Source organism: Bos taurus, chromosome 22 (genome assembly GCF_002263795.3).
Source record: "Bos taurus isolate L1 Dominette 01449 registration number 42190680 breed Hereford chromosome 22, ARS-UCD2.0, whole genome shotgun sequence".
In the NCBI taxonomy this organism is placed as follows: domain Eukaryota; kingdom Metazoa; phylum Chordata; class Mammalia; order Artiodactyla; family Bovidae; genus Bos; species Bos taurus.
The window spans coordinates 7,429,243-7,444,511 of record NC_037349.1 but is presented as its reverse complement, the minus strand read 5'-3'; the positions used below and the strand labels follow the sequence as shown (position 1 = coordinate 7,444,511).

At 45.4% G+C, this 15,269-nt stretch overlaps 2 protein-coding genes across 4 annotated transcripts in view; both read left to right on the top strand.

Moving 5' to 3' along the window:
• Positions 1–15,269, top strand: part of GLB1 (galactosidase beta 1) — a 103,980-nt gene that overhangs the window by 120 nt on the left and 88,591 nt on the right.
• Positions 7–14,489, top strand: TMPPE (transmembrane protein with metallophosphoesterase domain). 3 transcript variants are annotated; one of them, XM_005222474.5, is made up of 2 exons: positions 7–291; positions 2,089–14,489. In XM_005222474.5, exon 2 carries the CDS (start codon positions 2,198–2,200, stop codon positions 3,530–3,532), a length of 1,335 nt encoding a protein of 444 aa, XP_005222531.1. In that variant the 5' UTR covers positions 7–291; positions 2,089–2,197; the 3' UTR covers positions 3,533–14,489. The 3 variants fall into 3 exon arrangements, with proteins under 3 accessions (XP_005222531.1, XP_024838516.1, NP_001093181.1); XM_024982748.2 differs by lacking the exon at positions 7–291 and adding an exon at positions 665–725; NM_001099711.1 differs by lacking the exon at positions 7–291 and having other exon boundaries at positions 2,099–3,785.

The window sequence follows — 15,269 nt, the reverse complement described above, 5'->3', positions numbered from 1 at the left end:
TCCACAGGACCCCCGCGCACAAATGATGAATCGGGAAAACGCTGGCGGGGAACCGGGCTGGGGCTGCGGCCACCTGGGTCCCCACAGGGCGGAGGTCCTGGGACCCCCGAGGCACGCCCGGGCCCGCCCGGCTACCGGGGAAGCTCAGGCAGTGGGCCGGCCCTCCCGTCAGAGGCGGGCCGGGCGGGGCGCTCGTCCTTACCAGTAGCTCTGTCGCTTGTGAGTTCCGCTCCTGCCGCCTCTGTCGCCGAAAGCCACTTCCTTATCGATGCAACCAAAGGCTGAGATGAGGTGCTTTCCAGCTTTGCGGGTTTCCGGGAGTGGGATTCTGAGTAGCGCGCGTTCTTGGAGGGCGCCGGAGGCTCGGGCTTGGCGCTCCTCTCTTGCCTGCGCTCTGTGGAGCGCTCCGGAAGGAGAATAGTGGGGTCACGAGAGGCCCCAGCAATGGGAACATTGGATCAATTACCTTCGGGGTGTTCTCTTTGAGGACGTCTCTTGCCCGTCTCGCTACTTCCCTCCGCCTACTTTTAAGGCTTGGATTTTTCAGAGCTTCAGCGTTTGACGGTGGGCGAGGGCCGTGCTGCAGGTGGCCGCCAGCGTTGCTGGAGGGAGGTCTGGCCGGGCGAGGTGTGTGCTGGGCGGGGACGCGGGAGGCGGGGAGCTGGGGGGAGAGTCGTTCACGATTTCGGGAGAAGGACAGCCTCAGTCTACCCGGCAGAGCTAAGGTAGGGGCCTAGGGAACTCGGGATCGCTCCTGTGCAGGTCAGCATCCTGGCCTTGGAAAGGTGGGGGTGGGGAGATCTGAGCTGGGAGGTGAGAGTGGGGACTTGAAACGGGCGCCTTTCTCTCTACACTTTCTGGGAACTAATTTTGGTTCCTCCAGAGTTCCGGTGGGCTGAGTCTGGGGCTTGTTTTATAAGTAGAAGCTGGTGAACTTGGCTTGCAAATTACACCTTCTGATAAGAGGCTTTTTATAAAGTGCCTAGAGCAGAAAAAAGAAAAAAAGGCCTACATTTATCTAAAAGCAAGGTTGAGAATTTTACTTGGAAAACAACTGCTGAAAATATTTTCGTTTTGGGTCTTATTGGGAAAAGGTCACCTCAAATGAATATTTGCTAACCTTTGTCTATCCAGGTCTGTAGTTCCCTTGCAGTTTTTTGTCTGGGAGCCAGCCAGCTATGAGAACCAACAAGGAGACTGGCTCCACCCCAGGAATCTTTATGTCAGTTGCCTCAGTTCCCTTCTTGGCCTACAGCTGAAAAAAAATACCAGCAGACTAGCTTTCCATGGCTTCCTGGTTTACACTTTAAAACAGCGGTTCTCAAACTGTGACTGTCCTAGAAGTTAGAACATTTAAAACTATATGTTAATAAACAATATATATATATATATTTTAAATAAGTTGTTCTCTCCAGTTTTTAGGGCACAAAGTGACATTGTACATTTTGCAAATCTCTCATGTGGTTTTTTTTTTTGATATTAGACTTTGTTTTCTTCAAACTTTAAATTTTTTATTTTGTATTGAGGATAGCTGATTAACAATGTTGTGGTAGTTTCAGGTGGACAGCAAAGGGACTCAGCCATATGTATACTTGTATCCATTCATGTCTGTCTTAATAGAGGACTGTTGAATGCTCGTAGCTACTTCTGCATTCAGTTTTGCCATATCACATGTCATGTAACCTCTGGAAACTTCACTGTACACTCATGAGAGAATGGTTATGGCTTAGTACTGTTTTTGAAAACAGTCAGGGGACACCCCCCTCCTTCCCCCCCAACCCCAACAGCCAAAGGGTCTCCCTGGACCACACTTTGAGAACCACTGATTTAGAATAATGTTTTTCTTATTATAAAAGTTCATATACATGTTGTGGAAATACTTGAAAGATGCAGAGAACTGTAAGAAAGTGACACTGCCCATCCTGTTACAAGATGTATTTGTAGTTCACTGATATAGTGTGCAGCTGACTGGTACTTGAGTGGCTTGGGTTCAAGGCTGGTTGGGCAGATGTAAGTGGCTTTCAGGTTTTGACAGGGGACAAGAAAGCTCTCATATCCCACAAAGCTGACGCCGGTTCCTGGTTGCAGGAGGAGCTGACCTGGAAACCTGTCCTTGGCCACTGTCCTATCTAAGGAACTCACCTTCCAGAGCTCACCCGCACAGAGCTGGCGGGGTATCCTCTTAGGAGCTGAGGCAATGGCGATCTTCAGGCAGCTGTCCCTGGGCGCAAAGGCCGCCCTGGCTGCCGGCACTGTCTTCGTGTCCATGATTGTCTCCCGGTCCTACCTGGCGGAGAGCTTGGAGTTCAGGGCCTGGCGATGCCTGTTCCGCCTGCAGCTCGCCCTGTTTGTCAACTCGCTCATGCTGCTCGGCTCCATCTACATCTGGCGTAGCACCGTCAGCAATCTCAGGCATTCCCCAGCTGCAGAGTCAGCCTGCTTCCAGCTCTGGAAGATGGTCGTCGCTGCCTTCCTGGCCCTAGCGCATTCCAGCTTCTTCACCATGATCTTTCTAGTGGCCGAGGAGCCCTATCTCTTTTCCCTGGTTGCCTACACCTGCCTCGGGGCGTATGTCATCATGCTCTGCTTCCTCTGTGTCCTCAGCGGCATGGAGCAGGCCTACCAGCTCCTGGCCTGGCGTGCCGGCAGGGCGGTGGGCAGCCTTGACAAGACCAGGAAGCTGGCCCTCCGGCCGGCACTGGCAGTGATGGTAACCACTGTGCTCAGCGTGGTGGGGCTGCTGAACGCCGCCCAGCCCCCAGCGGTGACCACTGTGGAGGTGCCCGTGCATCGGCTGCCCCCCTCCATGAACAGCCTCAAGATCGTGCTCCTCTCGGACATCCACCTGGGTCCCACGGTGGGCAGGACCAAGATGGACATGTTCGTAAGGATGGTGAACACGCTGGAGCCGGACGTCACGGTGATCGTGGGCGACCTGTGCGATTCTGAAGCCTCTGTCCTGCGCACGGCCGTGGCTCCTCTGGGCCAGCTGCGTTCACGCCTGGGCACCTACTTCGTCACGGGCAATCATGAGTACTACACGTCGGATGTCAGCAACTGGTTTGCACTGCTGATGTCCCTGAACGTTCAGCCCCTCCACAATGAGAACGTGAGGATTTCTGCTACCGGGGCCCACCGGGAGGACGACGACTGGATCTGCCTGGCTGGGGTGGATGACATCGAAGCGAACATCCTGCACTACACTGGCCATGGCATGGACCTGGAGAAGGCCCTGGAGGGCTGCAGCCCAGACCACCCCACCATCCTGCTAGCTCACCAGCCCCTGGCTGCTAAGAGAGCCCTCCAGGCCCGGCCAGATATTAACCTGATCCTTTCTGGGCACACACATGCTGGGCAGATCTTCCCCTTGAACGTGGCAGCCTATCTCCTGAACCCCTTCTTTGCTGGTCTCTACCAGGTGGCCGAGACTACATTTGTATATGTGAGCCCGGGCACGGCCTATTATGGGATACCCATGCGTCTGGGCAGCAGGGCAGAAATTACCCAGCTCATCCTGCAGGCGGCTCCCTGACCCCACCCCTGTCTGCGCCCCAAGCGCCTGCCTCCTCATCGCCCTTGTCCTCTGTCCCCATCCCTCTGCAGAGCAGGCCGTCCATCTACCCCTCCCCCCAGCCTCCCCTGCCAACCCACACTTGTCACAAGACTGGCTGGCACTGTGATCTGTGCTGGGGCTACCTGGCAAGTCCAGGGAGGTTAACTCTGCAGATGACCACCTGCTTTTTCGTACGCATTTGTGAGGCCACTAAATAACGTGTAAGGACGGACATCTGTTTTCCAAATGGTGTGGAGTAAGCCCTCCTCCTCTGCAGAACTCACAAGGATGCCCTGAAAACAGGGGTTGCTGAATAGGGATGTCCCTGGCAAGTGGAATAGGGAAGGGGCTCTTGGTGTTCTAAAAATCTTTTGGACTTAAGCAGTTTCCAGAAATCAGTGATCCTGAGCTTTCTGGGGAAGGGGCAGTGGGGCTAGGTAATCTGGGAGAACAGGCAAGATGGAGGCCCCTCTGGCTGCTGGAGAAGAGGGTTTACTTTTCCCTCTGAGTTCTATCAGAGTCACCTTTACTGAGAGCATCAGCCAAACCGTCTGGAATACAGGCTTCCTCCTGTTGCTCTGGGCCTTGGTTGATGCTGTCTAACTGGCTGCTGGACCTTTGGGCTTGGGGGTGGAGTGGAAGGATGTGAGCACTGCGAGATGGGGTCATGGTGCTGCTGCCTAGAATTCAGAGGGTGTTTGCCAACCTTAACTGCATTTGTATTACCACACTTGGATGGAGTGATTAGGGACAGGCAACTCGCCCTTGCTGAGAGATGAGGACACTAAGGCAAAGGGAAGTTAGGGCACTGGCAACCCTGCAGGGGTCGTGGGAGATTCTGGGCTGACAGCCAGGTTTCTGCCTCCCAACAGAAGTATTCTTCCCACTGCCTGTATCCTTACAGGTGAGAACAGGGTTCAAACACAAGTAACAATGTAATGAGAAGGGCCTGGAACCTGATGTCCTTTCCAAGTGCTCTCTTTGAGGCTGATTTCAGTTCATCATAACTACATGGGCCCTGAAGGGGGGTTAGACAGTTTCAATGTAGGGCAACTATTACACGGGAGGGGCAGCCAGGAAGTTGAAGACCACACCCTCCACCCCAGGTTGGGGTTAGAAATGGAGGTTCGCGCCCTCCCAATGGGGAGGTTGAGGCTTGCATCGGGAGTGGCAGGGGCCTTTCCTCCCTGGGGATCCTGCCTTTGGGATGCTGGTCTATCCTTCCTCGCCAGCTGACCCCATCAGAGTTATCCTTGCGCTCTGATCATGGAACCAGATGGCCATCTCTCTGCTGGATCCACAGAAAAAGAGGCAGGGGTCAATAAGTCAGGAGCAGCCCTGACCCCACTGGCTGGCCTCTGTGCCGGAGGCAGGGGACCCTGTGACCCCGGGCTAGCAATAAATCCTAATAAAAAAGGCCTCACTGGGAATCTTTCTGTGACCTCTGACTGGGGTGGGGTGGGGCTCCTCACCTTCCTGCTCACTTGTCAGGCAGCATTGGGCAAACTTGACGTCACTGAGCCTCAGTTTCCCTCACCCTGAGATGGGGATAATTACTGTATGTACCTCAAGATTGTTTTGAGGGGAGGGTATTAAAACGTGGTGCAAAAAACAAAAACAAAAAAACACGTGGTGCAGCAGTTGCCAGGGCTCAGTCACAAGGAAGCACTTGATGTTGCCAATTTTAAAACATCCCATGAGGTGTGCAGTGATACTGTTGGTACCAGGTGCCCAGAGAACGGTGGAGCAGCCACTCCTAGGGAATGGGAGTGGGTACCATGCCCAGTGGTTTGTCAGAGCAGCAACTGCTGGCATTGCTTTCCTCTGCCTCTCTGCCTGTTTTTTGTCTCCCTGTTGGGAGGGAGGCAGGGCCTGGCCAGGGCATTTCTCCATTTTCCCAGGCAAGTGTCAATTGCCTCTGTTCTTGGTCAGTGGAACCTTGGGGGATCCTGAAGATCACCTCCCTTGTTTCCAGGCAGCCAAGTTTAAAATGCATCTTTGCATGGAGATTTCAGTGGTTTCCTTACTATTTACCCTCTTGTGTTTAATCGTTCTTACAGTCAGGAGTATGTTTGGAGTAAAACTTACCTACAACCAAGGAAGGGACCCTGGAGAGCCTTTCTTTGAACACATTTTGCAGATGGTGGGGTCGTGGGAGGGGGAAGTGCTTTGCCCTGGGCAGTGCCCAGCTCAGCTCAAGTTCTCTGACTCCCCTCTCCGTGGCACCACTCAAGCTCCCCGCCTCTCCCTGTCTCAGAAAGGCCGCTCCTCCAAAGCCTCTCACCCCCTCGTGCCTGACCCCAGTTGGGGTCCCTGGCTCTCTGACTCCCGGGTTTGGATCCCCCAGTCTGTGTTAGTTGTGCCATTTGTCTTCCGTCTTACGATGCAACAGGCCGTGTGCGTCTCTCCTGCTCCAACAAGTATTATTCCATTGGTTTCTTAACTGGGGATCTTTCCTTCCAGTGCCTGAGCTGGCTGGAATTTACTTGCGTCAGTCCTGTTTTTCATCTTGCAGCTTTGTCTCTTCTCTTCCCCTTGAGTGCTGGTACTTTTTGGTCCTGTGCCCTGGCATCCTTATTCTGAGGTCCTTGGTTGACTGATTCCTGTCTTAACAGAAACAGGACAGGTCCCTCTTCTGTGCCCAAGGAATAGTCAGCAACACCTTCTCACGCTTGGTTTGTGTTCCTTGATTTTATGGGGGAAGCTTTCCGAGCAGAAATTTCTCCATTTCTGTTCAGATATGATCTGTGGAGAGGCATGTGTGGCCTCTCTCCACGGCCCCCGGGTGCCTATGTTCCCCCGTTCTTTGCTCATTTACCTTCTTTGATTTATTTATTGCCAGGGGAGGCCAGGGGAGGTGGTGAGAAACATTTACTTGAAGCTTGAAAAGGCTTTCAATTTCATTCTAGTTTTTTTTTTTTTTTTTTAAATACATCTGTTAAATGCAAGTTAAACAAAAAACTTTCTAAAAATTAACAGTAGCATGTGTAGTATGATACTATTGTTGGAAAATCTCAGTACATTTATCCTACTGCTGTTTATTCCAAACATCCATCCATCCAACTATCCGTTTCCCCTCTTATTTTGTTTATTCTTTTTAAAGTCTTTTACTGGGAAAATTTGAAAGTATAAAGTAGAGAAAACAGCAACTGAGTTTCTATGTGCCCATCACCCAGCTTCAACACTTGTGACTATTCCCCTGTTCTTTCTCATCTACCCCAGCCCCACACTCTTTGTTTTTGTCCGGAGTATATTAAGACAAATCTTAGAAAATGTGATTTCGCCCTAAAATACTTCAGTATGAATCAATTTTTAAAAAGCATATCCATAATGCTGTTATATCTGATGAAATTCATAGTGATTCTTGAATATTGTCTAATAGTTAGGAGACTTGGGGCTAGAAGCTATAATAGGTCTTCTACCTCTTAATAAGAGTGTTTTTTTCCACTATCTGAGGATTAAGTAGCTATATCTATTATAGGTAAGTATAGGATTCAAATGCAGTTAACTGGATAAGGATTAGTTTTCAGGTTTTTTCTGATCATTTCAATTGTCTTTTGTGTGTGTGATTTAAAAAAACACGTAAGATAAAGTTTATCATCTTAGTGATTTTTTAAGTGTACAGTTCAGTGGTGTTAAGTATATTCACATCGATGTACAACAGCTCTTCAGAGCTTTTTCATCTGCAGATCTAACACTCTGTACCCATTAAACAATGCCCCTACCCGCCCCCAGCTCCGGGTAACTCCCGCTTCACATTCTGTTTCTATGAATTTGACTACTCTGGGTACCTCCTATAAGCAGAATGATACATTATTTGTCTTTTGTTTCTCTTGGCATAATGTCCTCAGGGTGCATCCATATTGTAGCATGTGCCAAGACTTGCTTCCTAAGGCGGAATAATGTTGCAATGTATCTACCACATTTTGTTTACTTGTGGACAGCTGGATCACTCTCACCCCTTGCCTGTTGTGAATAGTGCTACTTGAACATGGGTGTGCAGATGTCTCTTTGAGACCCTGCTCTCTCTTCTTTTGGATATATACCCAGAAATGGCATTGCTGGGTCATGTAGTAGTCCTATTTTTCACGTTTTGAAGAAGTTCCATCCCGCTTTCCATAGCAGCTGGCCCACTTGGCAGTCCCACCAGCAGTACGGTGTTTCCGTCCCTCTGCATCCTCACCCAAATGTATCATCTGTGTTTGTTTCTGATGGTAGTGTGACATGCAAACTCACTGTGGGTGTTGATTTGCATTTCTCTGATGACTCGTAATGTTGAGCATGTTTTCATATGCTTGTTGGCTATTTGCATAGCATCTTTAGAGAAATGTCTATTCAGGTCTTTTGCCCACTGTAAGTCATAGTATTTGATTTTTTTGTTTGTTTGTTTTTGAGTTGCAGGCCTTTATATATTCTGGATATAAACCGCTTACCAGATATATGATTTTCAAGTATTATCTCCCATAAACTCACTTTTAACTGTATTGATTGTATCCCTTGATGTGAAAAAGGTTTTAAGTTTTGTATTCTATTTGTCTATTTTGATTTTGTTGCCTATGTTTTTGGTATCATATTCAAGCAGTCACTGCCAATCCCAATATCATAAAGTTTCCCCCATGGTTTTATGGTTTTTTTTTTGAGGAGTTTTAATTGTTAGGTTTTATGTTTAGGTATTTAATCTGTTTTGAGTTATTTTTGTATATGGCGTAAAGTAAGGATCCAATTTTATTCTTCTGCTTGTGGATATCCAGTTTCCCCAAAACTTCGTTTAAGAGATTGTCCTTTCCCCAGGGTAGTCTGGGCTCCCTTGTTGATGACCAGGTGAGCATATACATGACGGTTTATTTCACGCCCCTCTATTCTATTCCAGTTGTCTATTTGTCTGTCTTTATATCAGTAACTCATTGTTTTTATTATTATACTTTTGTAATATCTTTCGAAATCAGTAAGTATGAGTCTTCCAGTGTTCTTCTTTTCCAAAATTGTTTTAGCAATTTGGGGCTCCTTGAAATTCCATATGAACTTGAGGGTGAATTTTTCCATTTCTGCAAAGAATGCTGTTGATGTTTTGACAGAGATTACTCTGACTCCGTAGAGCACATTGGGTAATACGGACATTTTAACAGTACTAAGTCTCTTGACCCATTAACACGGGATGTCTTTCCCTTTATGTGAGTCTGTGTAAATCTCAGTAGTGTTTTGTAGTTTTCAGTGTATGAGTCTTTCACCTCCTTTGTTAGGTTTATTCCCAAGCATTTTATTCTTTTTGATCCCATTTTTATTAGAATTGCTTAATTTCCTTTTTGGATTGTTCTTGTCAATGTATAGAAATGCAGCTGATTTTTGTATGTTGATTTTATATTCTGCAACTTTGTTGAATTCATTTATTAGTTCTAATAATTGTTTGTGTATGGGGGTTGGGGGAGACTCTTTAGGGTGTTCTACACGTAAGATCGTGTCATCTGTGAACAGAGATAATTTTATTTTTTCCTTTCCAATTGAATGTCTTTTTTTTCTTTTTCTTGCCTTGTTGCTCTGGCTAGGACTTCCATTAGTATCTTGACTAGAAGTGGTGAGAATGTGCATCCTGATCATGAAAGAAAAACTTGCAGTCTTTCATATTGAGTATGATGTTAGCTGTTGATTTTCATATATGGCCTTTATTGTGTTGAGGTAATTTTCTTCTATTCATAGTTTAATGGAGAAGGCAATGGCACCCCACTCCAGTACTCTTGCCTGGAAAATCCCATGGACGAAGGAGCCTGGTGGGCTGCAGTCCATGGGGTCGTGAAGAGTCAGACACGACTGAGTGACTTCACTTTCACTTTTCACTTTCATTCATTGGAGAAGGAAATGGCAACCCACTCCAATGTTCTTGCCTGGAGAATCCCGGGACGGGGGAGCCTGGTGGGCTGCCATCTATGGGGTCACAAAGAGTCGGACACGACTGAAGCGACTTAGCAGCAGCAGCATAGTTTAAGTGTTTTATCATGAAAAGGTATGCTGCTGCTGCTGCTAAGTCACTTCAGTCGTGTCCGACTCTGTGCGACCCCATAGACAGCAGCCCACCAGGCTCCCCTGTCCTTGGGATTCTCCAGGCAAGAACACTGGAGTGGGTTGCCATTTCCTTCTCCATGAAAAGGTATAGAATCTTGCTAAATAGATTTTTGCCTCAACTGAAGCAATCATGTTTTTGTTCTTCAACCTGTTAATGTGGTGCAACCCATTGATTTTCATATGTTGAATCACTCTTATGTTCTGAGTCCCATTTGGTCATGATATACTGATATAAAGAGTTGCTAAGGGAAACCCCTCACAGTCTAGTAATTAGGACTTGGCGGTTTCACTTCTGAGGGTGCCAGTTCAACCCCTTATCAGGCAACTGAGATCCCACAAGCCAAGTGGTGCAGCCAAAGAGAAAGAAAAAGAATTGCTGAATTTAGTTTGCTGATATTTGTTGAGGATTTTTGCATCAGTATTAACCAAGGATAGGGATATTGGCCTGTAGTTTTCTTTTTTCTGTTATGTCCTATCTAGCATTGATATCAGGATTATGCTGTTCTCATAGGGTGAATTTAAAAGTGTTCCCTCCAAAAAATAAAAAATAAAAATAAATAAAAGTGTTCCCTCCTCTTTAATTTTTTGAATAGTTTCAGGAGGATTGGCATTATTATTCTTTAAATGTTTGGTAGAATTCCCTAGCTCAGTTGGTAAAGAATCCACCTGCAATGCAGGAGATCCCAGTTCATTTCCTGGGTCAGGAAGATCCACTGGAGAAGGGACAGGCTCCCCATTCTAGTATTCCTCGGTTTCCCTTGCGGCTCAGCTGGTAAAGAATCTGCCTGCAATGCAAGAGACCCGGGTTCGATTCCTGGGTTGGGAAGATTCCCCTGGAGAAGGGAAAGGCTACGCACTCCAGTATTCTGGTCTGGAGAATTCCATGGACTGTATAGTTCATGGGGTCACAAAGAGTTGGACACAATTGATTGACTTTCACTTTCAGAGCATCAGGTTCTTGGTTTTTCTTTGAGATTTTCAATACTGATTCAGTCTCTTTACTAGTTATTGGTCTGTTCACATTTTTTATTTCTTCCTGATTCGGTCTATGTAGGTTGTATGTTTCTTGGTAGGTTGTATTGTTACACAATTTATAGCCATACAGTTGTTCATAATAGTCTCGTAATCCTTTTGATTTCTGTAGCATCCGTTGTAGTATTTTTTCTTTCATTTCTAATTTTGAGTTTTATCTCTTTTTTCTTAATCTAGCTAAAGATTTGTCCATTTTGTTGATCTTTTTAAAAGATGAACTCTTACTTTCATTGATTTTTTTTTTCTATTCTCTATTTCACTTAAAAAGTGAAAGTGTTAGTTGCTCAGTTGTGTCTGACTCTTTGCGACCCAATGAACTGTAGCCCGCCAGGCTCCCCGGTCCTTGGAATTCTCCAGGCAAGAATACTGCAGTGGGTTGCCATTTCCTTCTCCAGGGGATCTTCTTGACCCAGGGATCGAACCTGGGTCTTCTGCTTTGCAGGCAGATTCTTTACTGCCTGAGCCACTTATTCCTACATTAATTTGCAGTATTTCTTCCCTTCTGTTAGCTTGAGGTTTAGTTTTTCCCTTTGATTTCTTGAGGAATTGTGTCACTTTATAATTCTTTTGTTTGAATCAGGAGGTAAAAAAAAGGTCTATATATGATATATTTCATAAGTCTCTCTAAGTCTTTAAGATATCTTCTCTTCTTATTTTGTGTCATTTATTTATTCAAGTTATCTGGATTTATATCTTGGTATTTCCTACATTTTGGATTTGTGGTGGTGTTTGACATGTACTATCCTTCATATTTTCTGTAAACAGATAGAGGTGGACATCTATTAAAGTTAGAGCTACAAGCTGGACAGATTCACGTTCAACTTTTGCCCTTTTTGGTAGGAAGACGCCACTGTTTTCGGTGAGGCTGAGGTTGATCAGGTGTTGTCAGCTTGGCCCCACCACCAGAAAGTTGCACATCATCTTTTCATCTAAGGTTTCAGGAATCATTGATGATTGTTGCCTGAAGTCATTAGTCTAATAGAGACTGTAAAATGGTGATTTTTTAAGTTTGATACATTTAATACAGAATTTAGTAGGCCAGAATACCAAGTAGGCTTTCTAGGAATAATTAGTTGGCTTTAATGTATTCAAGAGACAATGGAAGCTTCTTTTACCTCAGTTCTGTATTTTGAAGGCATTTTTGTGGCACTTAGAAATATAATCCTGGGAATTCCCTGGCAGTCCAGTGGTTAAGACTCTGAGCTCTTGCTCCAGAGCCCAGGTTCAATCTCTGATTGGGGAACGAAGATCCCACAAGCCACACAGTGTGACCAAAAAGAGGTATAATTCGGCCATCAGCCCCCAAAATGAGGATTTTTAATCACATCATTTCTTCTGTATTTACTAGCTATGGTTTATCTACAAAGAATTCTCTTCATCAGTTTTTTGGTTATTCTGAAAAAGTCTGTAGCAAAGGCGAGAGAGATGCTGATTCTTCCCCTTCAGTCTTCAGTTTTCAGGATAATGAACTGATACCCCAGCAAACTTTGAGGATGACCAAAATGCTTTTCTTTTGTGTGAGAGGGAGTATGCTGAATTTGGCTATTTTTACATGTCTGAAGTGTTTCAATCCAGAGAAATCTTAAATCTTTTGCTGCTCAAAATAGCCCATCTTCAGCCAGTAGGAGCCCTTTCAAATTGGCTTGTATGTAATTTTGTTGTTGATAATAGTTATTGATTGGTTTAGGGCTATTTTGTATATATTCTACCCAGACTTGGATTAAGTAATTTCTTAAGGAGCCCTGGGTTCTTTTAATGGGAAATATTTAGAGACTATAATTTAAGGGACTAGATGAGCTAAGTGCTACCGGCTATTGTCATTTCTAAGCTGTTTCTGTGGCTACTGCTGGGAAATAAATTTTTTTTTTATAAAAAGGAAAACGCAGTTTTATGTTCATAGCAAAATTGAGTGGAAGGTAAGAGATTTTCTGGTTATAGGATTTTTAATTAAGTTTCTTTGATTTTTTTTTTTTGTGTGTGTGTGTGTAGTAAAGTTTTATTCCCAAGGAGTTATGAAATGGTCAAAGAGACCGAAAAGTTTGACCGAGAAAGGAGAGTTCGGTCCACACGCTTTGCCCATTTCTGGTCGGTTCCCGAAGGAGACATTGGGTGCCTCTTGGCATTGGCAGGTCGGTATAACGCCCCGACAGGTTTCTGCCATAAGCCCTATGAGATCACCGTGGAACTGCAGAGCAGAGCTCCTTACTTGTTTCACGCAGGGCGTGCCATTCATTCACACAAGCACACGGTAGAGTTAGTAAAGCATAGCAGAAAACGTGTAGTAAAGTTTTATTAAAGTATAAAGGAGATAGAGAAAGCTTCTGACATAGGCATCAGAAGGGGGCAGAAAGAGTACCCCCTTTCTTTGATTTTATATTTGCTTCTATTTTATATTGAAAATTTTGGTTCCTAACAACGCAATATAATTACATATGTATCATATTGTGTATTTTATGAATTCAAAATAGTCATGAAATGTTAATAGGATGAAATCTACTGGATGCAGGTTTGTTTGTTTTAATGCAGCTCAAGATATATTTTTATCCTTAGTTAAAATACTATTTCAAATTGACTTGATTCTTTTCCTCTGTGGAAAGTTAGGTCTGTTTTTAACTTTTAAAAATTATTGTATATTTTTTAATTTTTAAATTTTATTTAAAATTAATGAAATGTGCACTTCCCTCTTCTCTGAGAGGAGCGGGTAGAATTAAATCTGTAAATGTCTGTGAGTCCTGGAGGATAGGGAACTGATCCTCAACTGTGCTCATTTCTTTTCTATTCTGCCATTTTTCCTTCCTCTTCCACTGAAATGTATTCTTTCTATCCATGGTCATTTGGAAGGCTGAACAAAAATCTGTTTGAAATAAGACAGGCATAAATAAATAAAATGAGTAAATACATAAGCTGTAGCAGATCATTCACAGATTCCTCCAGATCCATATTGGTTATCACTGTTCCTTCCCTATGGCGGTTTTGCTCCTCCAGCCTGTCTGAAGTAATGATGCTTCCATGAGGCACGATGTTTGAAAGAACTCCCGCTCTGGCACAGTGGAAGTGTGTTTCAGAGTTGTCTGCAACACTGCTGCTCTTTCTCCTTGTTCTGTGAACTGAGGGATCTGGGAAAGCCCGTGAGTGGAAACACCCCCCACCCCTGTCTTCTCCCCTTCTCTTAATCCCATTTCCCTCACCCCTGGGGTACTATCAGCCTGGGAGGGTTGTGTCTCTGTCACCCTGGAGCTGAGCAGCTCATGTCAGGGATTCTCCAGGCTGTGGGGCCTCTGGGGTAGGTTGAGAGGGTGTGTAGGGGCTAGGGATGGAGGTCCGTGAAGAGGTGCTTAACCGAATTATAGTGAGCAACTTAAGTATCTTCACATAATCAGCATGACCCATAACTGTGATAGCACTGATCTCCTTTTCTTTCTTTATTCAGGTTGAGGAGTGTGCACTAATAATGCAAATATAATCATTTTTAGCCCTGAGGATTAGGAAACTTGAGGCATGTTCGCATTACCTGGTGATGTAAATACTGATGTGATGTTTAATTTTTTAAAAGAAAGGCTTATTTACCACTGAAGTAATCTTAAACATTATCAATAACTTTAAAACTGTTGTACTGGACAGTATGAGTTACCTGATATGTACTTGGACTGGGGTTACTTGTACTCTGGCTTTCTTTTTCTCCAGTATGGCATGCAGTGTGTTCATTGGTTGGGGATGGTGGGGGTGGCTCGGAAAAGCGTGGGCTTTGACTTGCTTGGAATTCCTGAGTGAGTGCTATGACTTCATGCATTGTAAATACTGATGCTCCCACACCTGAATGCATGTGAAATAAAACTGTGACTCTTCAGTATTTGGTTCCAGTGCTAATTATTTAAAAGGGGTGGAATTTGCTCAGAAGGCTGATTTTCCATTATATGTATCTGGAGGGAGTAAACTCTGAAGACAGCTTTCGCTCTTTCTCCTCTCCCCACTCCTCGATTGTCTTACTCCCATTCGTGGTGCCACAGCCCAGAGATTAAGGAAGCTGGCTCTAGTAAGCTGGATCCTTTCAGGTCCTTCAGCGTGGAGAGGGGTCACTTTGGAGCCATGAGGTAGATGTTCCTTGTTGACTTTGGCTCTGACAGGCACCAGTTAGAGGCGGTCTCTTAGGTGACGTCTCTTGGTTCTGCATCTGTCCGTGTTATCCCCCTTTAAAAAACTTTTTTAAAATTTGTTGGGCTGAGTTAGGTCTTAGTTGCGCACTCAGGGTCTTCCTTGTAGCACATGGGCTTCTCTAGCTGTGGCATGGGCTTTCTTGCCCTGTGGCGTCCTACTTCGGGGGCCAGGGACTGAATCCACGTCCCCTGCGTTAGAAGCTGGATCTACCACTGGAGCACCAGAGAAATCCCCCCATTTGCTGCTTTTCTAAGCTTTCCTTCAGAGACTTGTCACTGCTCCCCAGGTCTAAACAACATGCTGTTGTTTGACTGCCGTGACAGCTCAGAGAGTATCCTGGCAGTCAAGGTCTCAGGGGACAGAGCAGGGCAGGTACAAGATCCCTGGAGGAAGAGAAAAAAGGTGCCCTGCTGTCACGCCCACTCACAGACTGCTTTTGATGCTTTTTAGTGAGTCACACATGCCAGCGGCG

Coding starts and splice junctions, on each gene's coding strand:
- TMPPE (XM_005222474.5), top strand. CDS start 2,198: ATGGCGATCTTCAGGCAGCTGTCCCTGGGCGCAAAGGCCGCCCTGGCT.